This window comes from Melanerpes formicivorus, unplaced genomic scaffold (genome assembly GCF_026170545.1).
Source record: "Melanerpes formicivorus ecotype bairdi unplaced genomic scaffold, bMelFor1.0.p_v2 SCAF_22, whole genome shotgun sequence".
Taxonomy (NCBI): domain Eukaryota; kingdom Metazoa; phylum Chordata; class Aves; order Piciformes; family Picidae; genus Melanerpes; species Melanerpes formicivorus.
The window spans coordinates 5,933,266-5,945,969 of NW_027142374.1; the positions used below are offsets into that span (position 1 = coordinate 5,933,266).

General features: G+C 46.6%; 1 protein-coding gene across 5 annotated transcripts in view; it reads right to left on the minus strand.

Annotated features, from left to right (window-relative positions):
* Positions 1–1,745: 1,745 nt before the first annotated feature.
* Positions 1,746–12,704, minus strand: part of NEXMIF (neurite extension and migration factor) — a 202,342-nt gene continuing 191,383 nt past the window's right edge. For all 5 annotated transcript variants that reach the window (XM_068151976.1, XM_068151977.1, XM_068151975.1 and 2 more), the window contains 2 exons: positions 11,977–12,101; positions 1,746–7,064 (listed from right to left, as the gene is read on the minus strand). In XM_068151976.1, the coding sequence (XP_068008077.1) occupies positions 2,737–7,064; positions 11,977–12,052 (4,404 nt within the window). In that variant the 5' untranslated portion in view covers positions 12,053–12,101 and the 3' untranslated portion in view covers positions 1,746–2,736. The remainder of the gene's footprint in view (positions 7,065–11,976; positions 12,102–12,704) is intronic.

A 12,704-nucleotide genomic window follows, 5' to 3' on the forward strand; every position in this document is an offset into this window, starting at 1 on the left:
AGGCTGCTCACTGTTTTCTTCTATTGCATAAACATGTCCAAGCCTCACATCCCTTTGCTCCCAACAGCTCCCAGTTAGCAGGGCTCTTGCATATCAAGGTTTCATAAGAAATCAGCAGCAAAACGCACAGGCTCTCAGTTGCACAAGGAAAAGAGAGATTTGTTGGGTTGGTTATTCTGGTGGAGGGCGAGGGTGTGGTGAGTAGGGTTACAGATAAGGCCTTTTGAGAATACATTTCGCATTCGGTACTTTAACGCCGTCTTAATAAAGTCCAGTCAGGTACGATCCGGCCCTGATCGGTGAGATCACAAATACCTCCATTTGTGGTTGGTTTGTTTTGTTTGTTTTTCTCTCATTTTATGAACTGAATCAAAGAAAAGGTTGAGTTCTATGACTTTGCTTCTGAAAGCTCAAACTATATTGGCATCGCAAGGTTAGACACATAGGAAACACCAAAGCTGTGAGAGGAGAGTGCTTTTGACAGGCTCCGCGGCGGAAAAATGTTCAAGAAACTACTCAAAGGAAAAGGAAAATAGCAATCAAGGTATGAAATGTACGAGTTCTGGTTTGATAACTGCTTTAGAATTTATCCCAGGTTCTTATAAAATATATAAAACTGAGATACAAAGAATTAGCAATGTCACTTTGCATTTCAAATGATCTTCAGCTACAGGTTTTGCTTTAAGAAAACAGACACTTGAAAAGCAGCTGTTCCGTAGTCTCTAGATGCAGACACTTGAGTTCCTGGCAAACTTACCGTCAGTGGTTTTCTGAACTCCTCCACCATTTCAGCTCTCTCCTGGAATGAAACTCAACATTTCACCGTTAAGTTTTTTCTGCTCAGGGTTTCAAAAGAGAGGATGTTACCATTTCCCAGCATCAGTTTCAAAGTTCCTTTTTTTTTTTTCCTTTTTTTTTTTTGTGTGTGGGGTTTTTTTTTTTTCCTTCCCCTATTTTTTTCCCTTTTTTTTTTGTTTTTTACTTTTTTTAATGTCCTTTTTTTTTCAGTTCTTTTTTGTTTGTTTGTTTGTTTGTTTTGTGGGCTTGTTTGTTTGTTTGTTTTCCCTTTATGAGCTTTAAACCACAGGGTGAATCCATGAAATGAGGTAAGTAAATTTGGCACACTCTTTTTTTTTTTCTTTTCTTTGTTTTTTTTTTTCCCCAGTCATGTCCATAAAACTTTTGGTAAGTTGTATGAGTGAGTGATATCGCTTTCATCGTGAGTTACAGGTGCTTTCAAAGAAGGGGGGTGGTTAGTACTTAACAACTGGAATGTTTCTAGTAAAACCAAAAGGCATAGCTGCAGAAAACACTCACAACCCAATGTTGATAGAGAAGTAAAAATATATACAATACAGTCACTTGTTCATAGTTTGGCACAATTCGTTTTTGTTGTTGTGGGTTAATAGTGCATAAACTACTGTACAACAGTATGACTTTTAAAACAGTCTTTCACAGAGAATACCAGATTAGGTTTGCTGTCAAAGAATAAAATTCCCACAATTGCAAAACTCTTCATTTTTTCAGCACTTACATGTTCGACAGACCACAAGGCAGGTTTCGAAAAGGAACCGATGGGGGGGAGAGGGGGGAAGAAAAAAAGGAAAAAGAAACCCCTCGAACCAAAGCAAACCATAAAAAAGGAAACAAAGGCCAAAATAAGAAAGGAACCAACATCAACCGTCTTTCTAGAAAAAGGGAGTCTCTTCTTCAGAAAACCCAAAAATGTTGTTTCTGCTTTAAGAAGAATGGAGTCTGATTCCCTGCAGGAAGAAAACCAAACATTTTGATGCCATCTTAGCTCGTCTGGAGTCACCACCACGACGGAGGGTACGCGCTAAAGGCGGGCGGGTAGAGAAGATGCAGCCTTAGATGATGCAGGTTAGAAGATAAAACAGCAGAGGGGGCCAGAAAGCACTCAAAATTGCCACGTGAAGCTCAATTAGGATGCGAGTTCTCATTTGCAAAGGAAAGAGCCTTTTAAGTTTCAAGATCTTGGCTTTTTGGATGCATAACCTTATTTTTTTTTTTGTGTGTGTGTGGTTTATTTTATACAAAAAAACCCCCAACCAGTCCCCCCACCAAAAAAGAAAGAAAGAAAGAAAGAAAGTCTTTCCTCCTCAAAATCATTACAAAGTGTCATCAGGATTATTATTATTATTATCAATTACTATTATTATTTGAACTCCCCCAATGAGTAATTACAAACCGAAGAAGACAAACAGCAGGAAAAAAAACAAACCCAAGAGTAGCCTTGTTAGTTTTGTGTTTTGTTGTTGCTTTTAACCCCAGCCAAGCCAGAAAATTGGTCATTCTTTTAGGTAGCTTGCAAGAAAGAATTATTTTCATGCACTTAAAAAAAAAAACAAAACCCCAAACGAACCAGGAAAAGGAAAAAAAAAAAAGCAAAAAAAAAAAAAATTAAAAAAGAAACCAACCAAACCAACAACAAAAAAAACCAACAACAACAACCCCAAACCCAAAAAACCAAAACTGTGAAAAGGGAACGTCTTGGTTTGTTGGTTTGTTTTTTTTTTTTTTTCTTTCTTTGTTTTGTATTTTTTTGTTTTGGTTTTTTTTTGTGGTTTTTTTTTGTGTGTGTTTCGTTTTTGTTTTTTTTGTTTTTTTTTTTTTTTCATGCAACTTTTGCTTTCAGGAAGGAAAAAAACTGAGGAACAGCAGGCTTAGCAGGTGGGAGGGAGGTTAAAGGGGCATTCCAGCCAGTTTGGTGCAGCATTACCTCAGTTTCTCAAAAGCAGCTGTCACGGGAGGGTCCTTGTGGGGCTGTTCGCGGTCCGTTCGCTTGATCTTACAGTTCTCATCCCTCAGCGATTTGGAACTGGATTTGTGACGGTAGAGTTTTTTATGGGTAGGTCCATTATTGCCTAAAGTGCTCAGGTTACTAAAGTTTTTATCAAAAAAGGGAGCGGGAAGGTCCGTGGTGTACCCAGTTGAGCAGTTGGGGCGAGCAGGATCGCAGGTTGCCCCTTTGCCGTTTTTGCTTGAGCCCTTGTTGTTTGACTTGTGGTTCTTGGCCGCTGCCGGCGAGTTGCTGTTCGCCTTCTTCTTTGACTCTTGGGGGGTCCCTGCCAAAATTTTAAGAGTTTTCAGTTTCAGGCTGTTGGACTCTGGTGACCGGAATATGTCTGGAACACTGTTGTGGCCAACAGGTCCCCACAAGGGTTCGATGGAGGCCATCATGAACCTCTGGACATCTGCCATTCCTGACGCGATGTTGGACAGGATGTTGGAAGGTTCCTCAAACTCCCTCTGATCATCATCCAGAAGGCTGGTGGCATTGCCCAGGCTGGGTTCCGACCAGCCTGTGCCCCCCTCTTTTCCCAGTGCCCACTCTCCAGAGAGCCCATTGTGCTTGCCCAGCTTCACCCCAGCTGGGCTGCAATGCTGAGTGCCCTCAGTGAGGCCTTTGGTACTGGTGGCCACGTTGCTCAACTGGTTGACCACCCTGCCACCAATGGCTGGAACCTTCTCACCGTTGACCCCTGCTGCGTTTTTCCCTTTCCTGGTGGACTTGGGTGCCTGTCTGGAGTTTTTCCCTTGAGGCTTATCAGCTCCTTTGTTGGTTTTGGGTGATTTTTTCCGGGTGGCTTTCTGGGAAGAGCTTTGGTTTGTACCCACATTCTTGCTGGATGAACTTTTCCTCTTCGATTTTGACACTTTGCTATTGGTGCTAATTTGACCAGATGGCTCATTAAATGTTGACAAGCATGGACTCTTTTCGAGAAGGCTGACAGAATCTTCATCGTTGAACATATGGAACTGGAACTGGTGATTATTTAAAGCAAACCCATTATCTGCCTGATCCTCAGACTGCAGGACTGCACAGTTCCACTTGACCTTCTCGGAGTTGTTGAGGGCGGCTTGGGGGCTCTCCTGAAAGCCCTTCAGTGTGCCCAGAGGCTTGGCATCAGAGCCAGCTATCTGTGGGGACAGGTTGGGAGTGTCCGGAGGGGACATCTCTGAAAGCGACGACTGGCGGAACTTGTCAGGCGTAAAGTTGGAAATATCTAAAAGGTCCGTGGACTCCTTCAAAGGGGTGATTTCATCTATGCTCTGCTGGATCACTAGCTTGGGACTGCAGTGGGCCAAGAAATCATCATTAATATCATCCTCGCCGTCTTTTTCACAAGACTTTAAACTTAAAGAACTGTAATTGCTAGAACTAACTGACAATGAACCCACTGAATCAAAACTAATGAGCCTGCCATCGTCCGTACTCAGTGTGCCTCGCTGGAAATGGAAGCGCCCCTCTCCATTATTGAAGTGACATGACTGATAAGAATCATCAGACTGCACTTGTTGGCTCTCCGGCATGTAATTTTTTTGGTATAGCAATTTGCTGCTATTCAGATTGACTTGAGTGTATCCAGAGGTGGGGAGGCCATCTGCACCCCCGCCACCACCACCACCACTACTGCCAAATTCGCTTGGAAGCCCGGCTGCATCCTGCATGTCACCGGGAAAGTCCTGGCAGTTGCTGCTGGTGGCTTTGCTGGCTGACCACATGCTACCAAAACTGCTCTGCTCCATCTCCAAGTGTCCTGGTGACTCTTGCAGCTCCGACTCAGAGGGCGGGGAGAGGACACAGCTCTGTGCCGGCTGCAGAGCTGGGAAGGGCTTTTCTGCTGGGACGATGCTGGGGAGTGGGTGCTGCTGCTGCTGCTGCTGCTGCTGCTCGGAGGGATGCTGGGTGAAGTATGAGATACCGGTGTTGCTCGACAAATCAGAAGCATCTAACAATGTCTGCAGATACCCTCCAGGGATCAGGGGTACATTGGTGGTGATATTAGCAGATGGCAGAGGCTTCTCTGAAGAGGAGGTGGATGGTAGGAAAGGAGAATTTTTAGCAACCTTATCCTCGTGGCACTCCGGGAGATGGGAGCTGTCTGAAGCACAAGGAATGTTTTCATCCTTCAGGCACGCTGCAGAGTCCTGGTTTTCCAGAGCCGGGGAGCCCTCCGCCGTACTGGTAGCAGCTTTGATCTTCTTACACTTCAACCTGGCTTCACTTTTGAATTTGATTCTGCGAAGCACTTTCCTCTCCGTCCCCTTGTGCTCCCGGTCCTGTGGCTTGCATTTCATTGTGGCGATGCCCGTGATGTCATGGACGTGGAGTCCGTTGGCACAGCTGGGGGTGGCGATGGCCAGCGCTGGCAGCCCTTTCAGGCCTGTGTCCTCTTTGCTGCTGCAAGGCTGCTTGTGATCTGAGGAGCACGAGCCCAGCTTGTTCACTGACTGCTCGATGGCTTTAATTCTTTGAATCCGGTGCCTGTTTGCTAGCTTGCATTTTCGCTTCCGTGGGTGAGGGAGGAACGAAGCATCTGAGCCGTTAAGATAGAAATTCTGCTTGTGGTAGAGAGACGATCTGAGCAAATCCAGCCGGCTCTGCTGCCTCTCTTGCCAGAAACCCTTCAGTGGGGCCAGCTTCTTGTATTTGCTGAGCAGCTCCTCGTTTAGGGTAACAGTTGTCTCGTTGGCATCCACTTTGCTGAGCTTCACCAGCATATGCTTCTCCCCTTTAAACCTGTTAATGATGATGTACTTGATGATAACGGGGGGCTCCTTGCGAGAGACTTTTCGCCGTTTCTTGGGGCACCACTCGTCATCGTCTTCTTCCTTGGGCCCATCCGGGAGCCACTCCTTCTTGTCCAGGATCTTCTCATTCTCGATGGAGTCCACATCGTACAGGTAGTCGTCGCTGTATCGCACTTTCCTCTTGGCCCGCAACCCGTAGTTCTGCTGAATGAAGGAGCCAGAATGGTCCCGGGACAGGTACCGGCTGCAGTCCTTGATATCCCGCAGCACGTCGTAGGAGGACTCCGTGCAAGTGCTGTCGTCGCTGAACTCCCCAGAGTCCTCCGTTGAATTCACCGAGTCCAAGAAGTGGCTCCTCTTGGAGCCCACATACTGCACCACCTCTGTGCTGTTCAAAGATTTATTTAAGGCAGCTTTCTCCTCCTCCTCGCCATCTTCTTCCTCGCCATCCTCCTCTTCCTCCCCCCAGATAATGCCTTCCTCAGATTTGAATTGAGAAGAGTCGGTGGTACCACTGGGCCCCCTTTTCAGGGTGCTCCTGCTGTCCCTTTTGGTGCAGTTGCTGAACACGCTGGGGAAGAAGTTAAACTGGGCGTCCTCTTGTAGGGCGGTGGTCTTCTCCCGCACGTTGTCCTGGAAGGATTCGTATCTAATCTTTAGGGAGCAGACATCGCTTCCCAAGGTGGAATCATCGTCATCGAACATGTAATTATCCACATCTTCCTCGGAAAACAGATTTACAGAAAGCTCGTTTTTGGAGCAGAGGTCAAGCAGCTCAATTTTGCTTTCACTAATGAAAGACTCAAAATAGCCCCATTCCTGGTTGGGATTTGTTAGTAAAGGTTCCTCACCGTTGCATTTGTCTAATAGCAGTCCCTCGTAATAATTTTTCTGAGTGGGGTCCTCTGAATCACTGTCAGATTTCTCTGCATCTCTTTTGTCTGCTGCCCTCGATTTATGCATAGGGAAGCTTAAAAGCTGGTCTGAAAGCAGTTGATCCCCATATCTCATGGTTTCTCCTGTGCTCATGCAGTGAATCCCTATATCAGAGACCGAACAGGTGTCATAATCCCTATTTATATCCCCCACTTTCAAGCTGATTCCCGGCTCTGCATCAATGCCGTCCTTTGATTCAATAAAGCAGCCCAGACAGGTCCGGCTGGGCTGCATCAAGCAGTCTCCCGTCAAGGCCGACATGCCTCCAGGCTCCATCATGGTGAACGGAGCCTTCTCGCAGTCACCCGGCAGCGACCAGGAGCTCATGCCCTTTGTCACGCAGGACGTGAGGGAGATGGCGTGGGCGGAGGAGTCATCCAAGGTGTGCTCGGGGACATCGGTGAGCCTCAGAGGCGATGGGGGGCTCAGCAAGCAGGGCTTCTTTGAAGTCAGCTGGGGCAGGGCCCGGTGGCACACGTGGTTTTCCTTCGGAGCTGTCGTCAAGGCGGAGAACGGTACTGCGGCCTCGGCAGCGGTGCAAGGCCTCTCATCACTGTCCAGGACATGCGATTCTGGGCAAGGGGTGGGGAAAAGGGAGGCACAAAAGAGAGAAGAAGAGAGAGGATTTACAATGCTGGCAGTGCTGCTCCAGCTTGACAACTTGTACCCTTTCTCCCTAGGGTTTGGTGAGGACTTTTCCCAACTGCTCTTTCAGGATGTGGTAGACACCCTTCCCATGACTGCACAATCCTTCCCTTCTGCATCTGATTCATGGAATCAGGGAAGTGTTTGAGTGGGCAGGGCTCTTTAAAACTCATCTAGTCCAACACTCCTGCAGTCAGCAGGGACATCTGCAACTAGAGGAGATTGCACAGAGCCCCAGACAACTTGACTTGGAATGGTTCCAGTGATGGGACATCTCCCACCTCTCTGGGCAACCTGGGCCAGGGTCTTACCACCCTCAGTGTAAAGATTTTCAACCTTTGCTCTAGTCTGAATCTCCCTCTTTTAGTTTAAACTGTCACCCCTTGTCCTGCCACAACATGCCCAGCTGATTGTCCCTATCTTTCCTGTAGACCTTCATTAGGGTGACACGCAGGGAAGAGAGAGCAGCCAGGTGGAACAGTTACAAGAGTACATTTAAAACCCCCAAATCATCCCTTCTTTGCTCCTCGCATACACACCGTTACCTGGATACTGCCTTTCAAATCTGACAAGGTTATTAAAAACCAAAACAAGCCTAATGCAAACGTTCCCATTAACACTGCAAAAAATAATGGAAAAATAAGATTCTTAAAGAAACAAAGCAACCCCCACTTCAGGGTCTGCAGCTTAAACATACTGCATTTCTGCTTGAGAATCCAAAAGTTATGGCTGTCCACCTGGAGTGCTGTGTCCAGGAAGTACACTGAACTGCTGCAGCAGGTCCAGTGGAGGCCACAAAGACGATCAGAGGGCTGGAGCACCTCCCCTATGGGGACAGGCTGAGAGAGTTGGGAGTGTTCAGCCTGGAGAATAGAAGGCTCCACAGATAGGCCTTCCAGTACCTGAAGAGAGCTAAAGGAGAGCTGGGGAGGGACTTTTTCCAAGGGCTTGTTGTTATAGGACAAGGGGGAATGGATTGAAACTGAAATGTGGGAGATTTAGACTGAGAAAGAAATTCTTCAAAGTCAGGGTGGTGAGGTTGCCCAGGGAAGTTGTGGATGGCCAGGCTGGACAGGCCCTTGAGCAACCTGGTCTAGTGCAGGGTGTCCCTGCCCATGGCAAGGGGTTAGAACTAAATGATCTTTAAGGTCCTTTCCAACCCAAACCATTCTATGACTCGGTAACTCCTATAAACTCAGGAACCTTTTTGTCACTGTCCATGCCATGGGAATGTAGGAAGTAACACAGAATTTAAAGCAATTGCTGTTGGAATTATCGTGGGTTTTGCCATTCTTCCCTGTTCCCTAAAAAAATGCCCTTTCAATCATGTAAGGGGTTTTTTAAGCTAAGGATTTTGTATTTTTTACCTCATCTCATTCTTTTATGGCAGAATAAAGTTCTGAATATACTTTTATCTGACTTCTGGCTCAACGGACGATACAACCCTTGAAATTTAAATCTGGTGCCTTTTCATCCACCAACATGCTCTGATATCTCTGTGTTAATAAAAATACACCAATGTCTGCATTCACACCGGTCCAGACCTCTGCCGACTCAGAGCTGAGCCCAGGGCTTTTGTAGCTGCTCATGTAATACTTCTTTGCTGGCTCCACTGAAGGCTGGAGGGAGGAGAGCAGAAGCAGCGCAGGCTTTCCCAGGAGGAACAAGTGTTTTAAAATGCAAGTGGAGCAAGACATGGAGCATCCAAAGAGATCTGACACCTACATGGCTCCTGTGACCCTCTGCAACAAGTTGGGTATTTTTCAAAGCAAGTTTCCTCCTGTGTAGAATGGTGAGGGTTGGATGGGACTTCTGGAGATCATCTAGTCCAATTCTCCTGCTACATCAGGGGGACCCACAGCAGCTTGCCCAGGATCACAATGTCCAGCTGGGTTTGGAATCTCTCTGAACAAGGAGACTCCACAACCTCTCTGGGAAGCCTGCTCCAGGGCTCTGGCACTCCCCGCAGCAAAGCTTCTCCTTATGTCCACATGGAACCTCCTGGGTTCCAGTTTGCCCCTGTTGCCCCTTGTCCTGTCACTGGGCACTACTGAGAAGGCTCTGGTCCTGTCCTCTTGACCCCACCCTCTGGGTGCCCTCTCAGGCTGCTCTTCTCTAGGCTAAACATCACAGCCTTTCCTCCTCACAGAGATGCTCCAGGCCCTTCAGCATCTTCATGTCATCCACTGGACTCTCTCCAGTAGTTCCCTGTCTCTCTTGAACTAAGGACTCCAGAGCTGGCCCCAGCTCTGCATGTGCAGTGGAGCAGAGCGGAGGAGAGGAGAGGGGCAGAATCTCCTCCCTCCAGCTGCTGCCCACACTACCGGGACACAGCTGGCTCTGGGCTGGGAGTGCACAGTGCTGGCTCATGTGCAGCTTTTCAACCCCCAGCACCCCTAAGTCCTTCTGCAGAGGGCTGCTCTCCAGCCATTCATCCTCAGCACAGACTTATACCAGGGACTATCCTGACCCAGGTGCAGGATCCTGCACTTGGCTTGTTGAGCCTCATGAGATTCACATGAACCTGCTTTCCTCAAAAACTAAATAAAATCTGATTTTTGAGTCCCTCCCACGAGTTTTTGTATCAGAAATGCAGAGGTGGTGACTTTTTTCCCTTCAAACACCAAAACAAATTAACTAGTGCTGTTCCACTCCAGAAGGAAAAGAAAAATCATCTTGGAAGTGTCAGAAAACATGGAAATGTGAAGAGAAAAGAAGAATGTCTGTGAATGCTATAAGAGTCAAAAAAGGGGGAGGCAGAAACTGAAAGTCAATCTCAGATGCTGCAATGCACACGTAGAGATGCTATTATGTAAGGTAAACTGTCCCTGGGCGTTTCTTTAGGTTTATACTGGTGGATGCAAACTTAACTCTTGTGAAATACCAAAACTTGATTTTCTGGAGCTTATCTCACCCTAAAATCAGGTGCACAACCCGGCGATGACACTCAAAAAACCCTACAGATAAAAACCGAAAAAGCTGGAGAAGCAGTAACACCTTCCCTGGTACAACTGAACAGCCATCCACAAAGCACACTGGGGGAAAAAGTACTGACCCACCCTGCTGTCACTCAGCTCTGAAGGGAGATAGTCCCTAAGTGGGCATTGCAGCTACCAAAGGGCTGCTCTGGATTCACTTCAGCCAGCGACTGGTGAGAGGATGCAAAGAGCATCAGCCCCATCCCTAGTGCCATCAACAGGGAGGTGGTGGCATCACAGTTACTTGTTGGTTCAGTGCTTTGGATTCAGCAGCAACTCCCACACAACCGTGTTTAATTAAAGCACTTTAAAAGCCTTGTTTAACTGAATTTCATGGCAGTGGTATCAGGTTCTAGAAATCACCCATCTTTACTGAGCAGGTAAGTGCTGATTTTACTGCCTATTAGATTAGGCAAGGAGACCATGGCTAGAAGATCTCCTTGGATCTCCAGCAGCTGTCATCAGCTGCAGCTTTACCATGTGTAGCCATGAAGGACATGGGCTAACAAAGATGGATACCTCCAAAATGACATCACAGAGGCAAGCACAAGCATACACTTCACCTGCCTCCAGTATATTGGGGGGTCCTCACGGGCACCCACATGTCTGAAGTTGTTCCAAATTTCTGGTAATGAACAAACCCCAAATTTGTCTCCATCCACGCTGTTTTGAGATAGCAGAATCACAGAATGGTAAGAACTGGAAGGGTCCTCTGGAGATGTGTAGTCAGCCCCCCCTCTAAAGCAGGTTTGCCTAGATCAGATTGCATAGGAACACATCCAGATGGGTTTTGAAAGTCTCCAAAGAAGGAGACTCCACAACCTCTCTGGGCAGCCCATTCCAATGCTCCATCACCCTCAAAACAGAAGGATCTAAACATGCAAGATGTCAAAGGACCAAGTCCTTAGTATACAATAGGGTCAAACTGACAGAAAAGAAATCTCTCTCTACGATATATAGGCAAATACAAAATGTAAAATACCATCAAATGAAACCTGAAAACACAGTGAAGAAATAAAAAACGGAGCTCTGCCCCAATGCTGGTATACTGCTGCATTTACTGTGGTGACTAAAGTCCAAAGTGACTCGAGGAGATGCTCAGAGACACACTTCAGTCAGGTTTTTAGGCAGCAGAGCACTTTTATTTCTACATATTGCTCTGAAGTTACTTCTAGGTTATTGCTTTTGAAAGCAAATATGGAATTGATTAAATAGACAAAGTGAGGTACTCTGGGCAGCCTGCTGGAAGGGGCTGATCCCCACTGATATCAATGGAAGCTGGAATGAGTGACTGCTGTGGCCAGCAGCATTTCTGTGGTGTCCCAGGCCAAGGGATCCCATGTGCTGTCTGATGGGCACCACAGAAAAAGCCATACTGAGCTCACAAGCCCAACATTCCTTTTCCATGGGTGCTAAACTGGGTTTGTATATTTTACCCAGCCTCTAATTTTTCCCCAGTTGGTTGGGACTAAGCATCCTTCAGTCTAATTTTGCTGAGATTTTCAAGTGGGTTTGTAATTGCAAAGAGAGAGAAAGAATCCCAACAGACAGAGTTGCTACAGAGTCTTGTGTGGCTTTTTCCCCTAAGATGCCAACCTAAAATCCATAATTCAAACCGCGCGTGCTCATAAACATCTCCAACCATGCATATGCATGGGCAAAAGTGAGCCTTGGTAAGGCTCTAGAAGGTGTAGATTCAGAACTGGAGTGACATCTGGCAGCAAATACCCATTTACCCTGCTGCTCCACATGGCAGAGACACCTGCAAACAGCCAAAATTACACACACGGAAGGAATTAGGAAAATAAGTTGGCTTGCAAGTTGTCGCTGCTCCCTCATGTACTGTAATTAAGTTCCTTACCATTTTCTTTCACCCCATTAATCAGGATAGTTTCTTGGTCTTCTGAGGCACAATCCTGCTCTTGTTGGTCATCCATCAATTTAACCTCTTTCTGTTCACTCCATGCCCCACTGCATCTGGCCAACCTGCGCATTTCCAGAAACATAACCACAGTCAGTACAATTCCTGGGATCGGCTCACGGAACCGTGAATGAAAAATAACAACAAGAAAAAAAGTCCTGGCACAGCCTCAAGTGCTGCCCTCACCCTTCTCAAGAGGACAAAGACAATTTATTTAGGCTACTGCATTTTCATTTTCACCTCCAAATGCCATGTCTGATATATTTTGGTGAGGTTAAAATGCTATACATCACCATTTCCTTCCCCAAAGTCCTTCTTTAGAAGGTGGAGTGGTGCTCTGCATGTCCCTTCACATCACCTGAACTTGCAAAAGCAGGTAAGCATCGTGATCTCCAGATGGATGAAGAGGAGAGGACTTACTCCAAGCCCCCCAAGATGATTTGTTGTTCAGACAACGGCAACTCTTCCTGGAGTTAGAAGAGGAATGTAGATATCCTAAGCGACAACAGCTCGTCCTAGCTACCACCTACTGCTCCAGTCTTCCCGGTGCTGGCAGATATGAAAAACTTCTCAAAAAGCAGTATTTTGGGGGAAAAAATATCTCTGATCTTATTCTTTTTGCAAAACACTTCATGATAAGAGGTCCTGCATTGGAAGCCTTGTTCCTC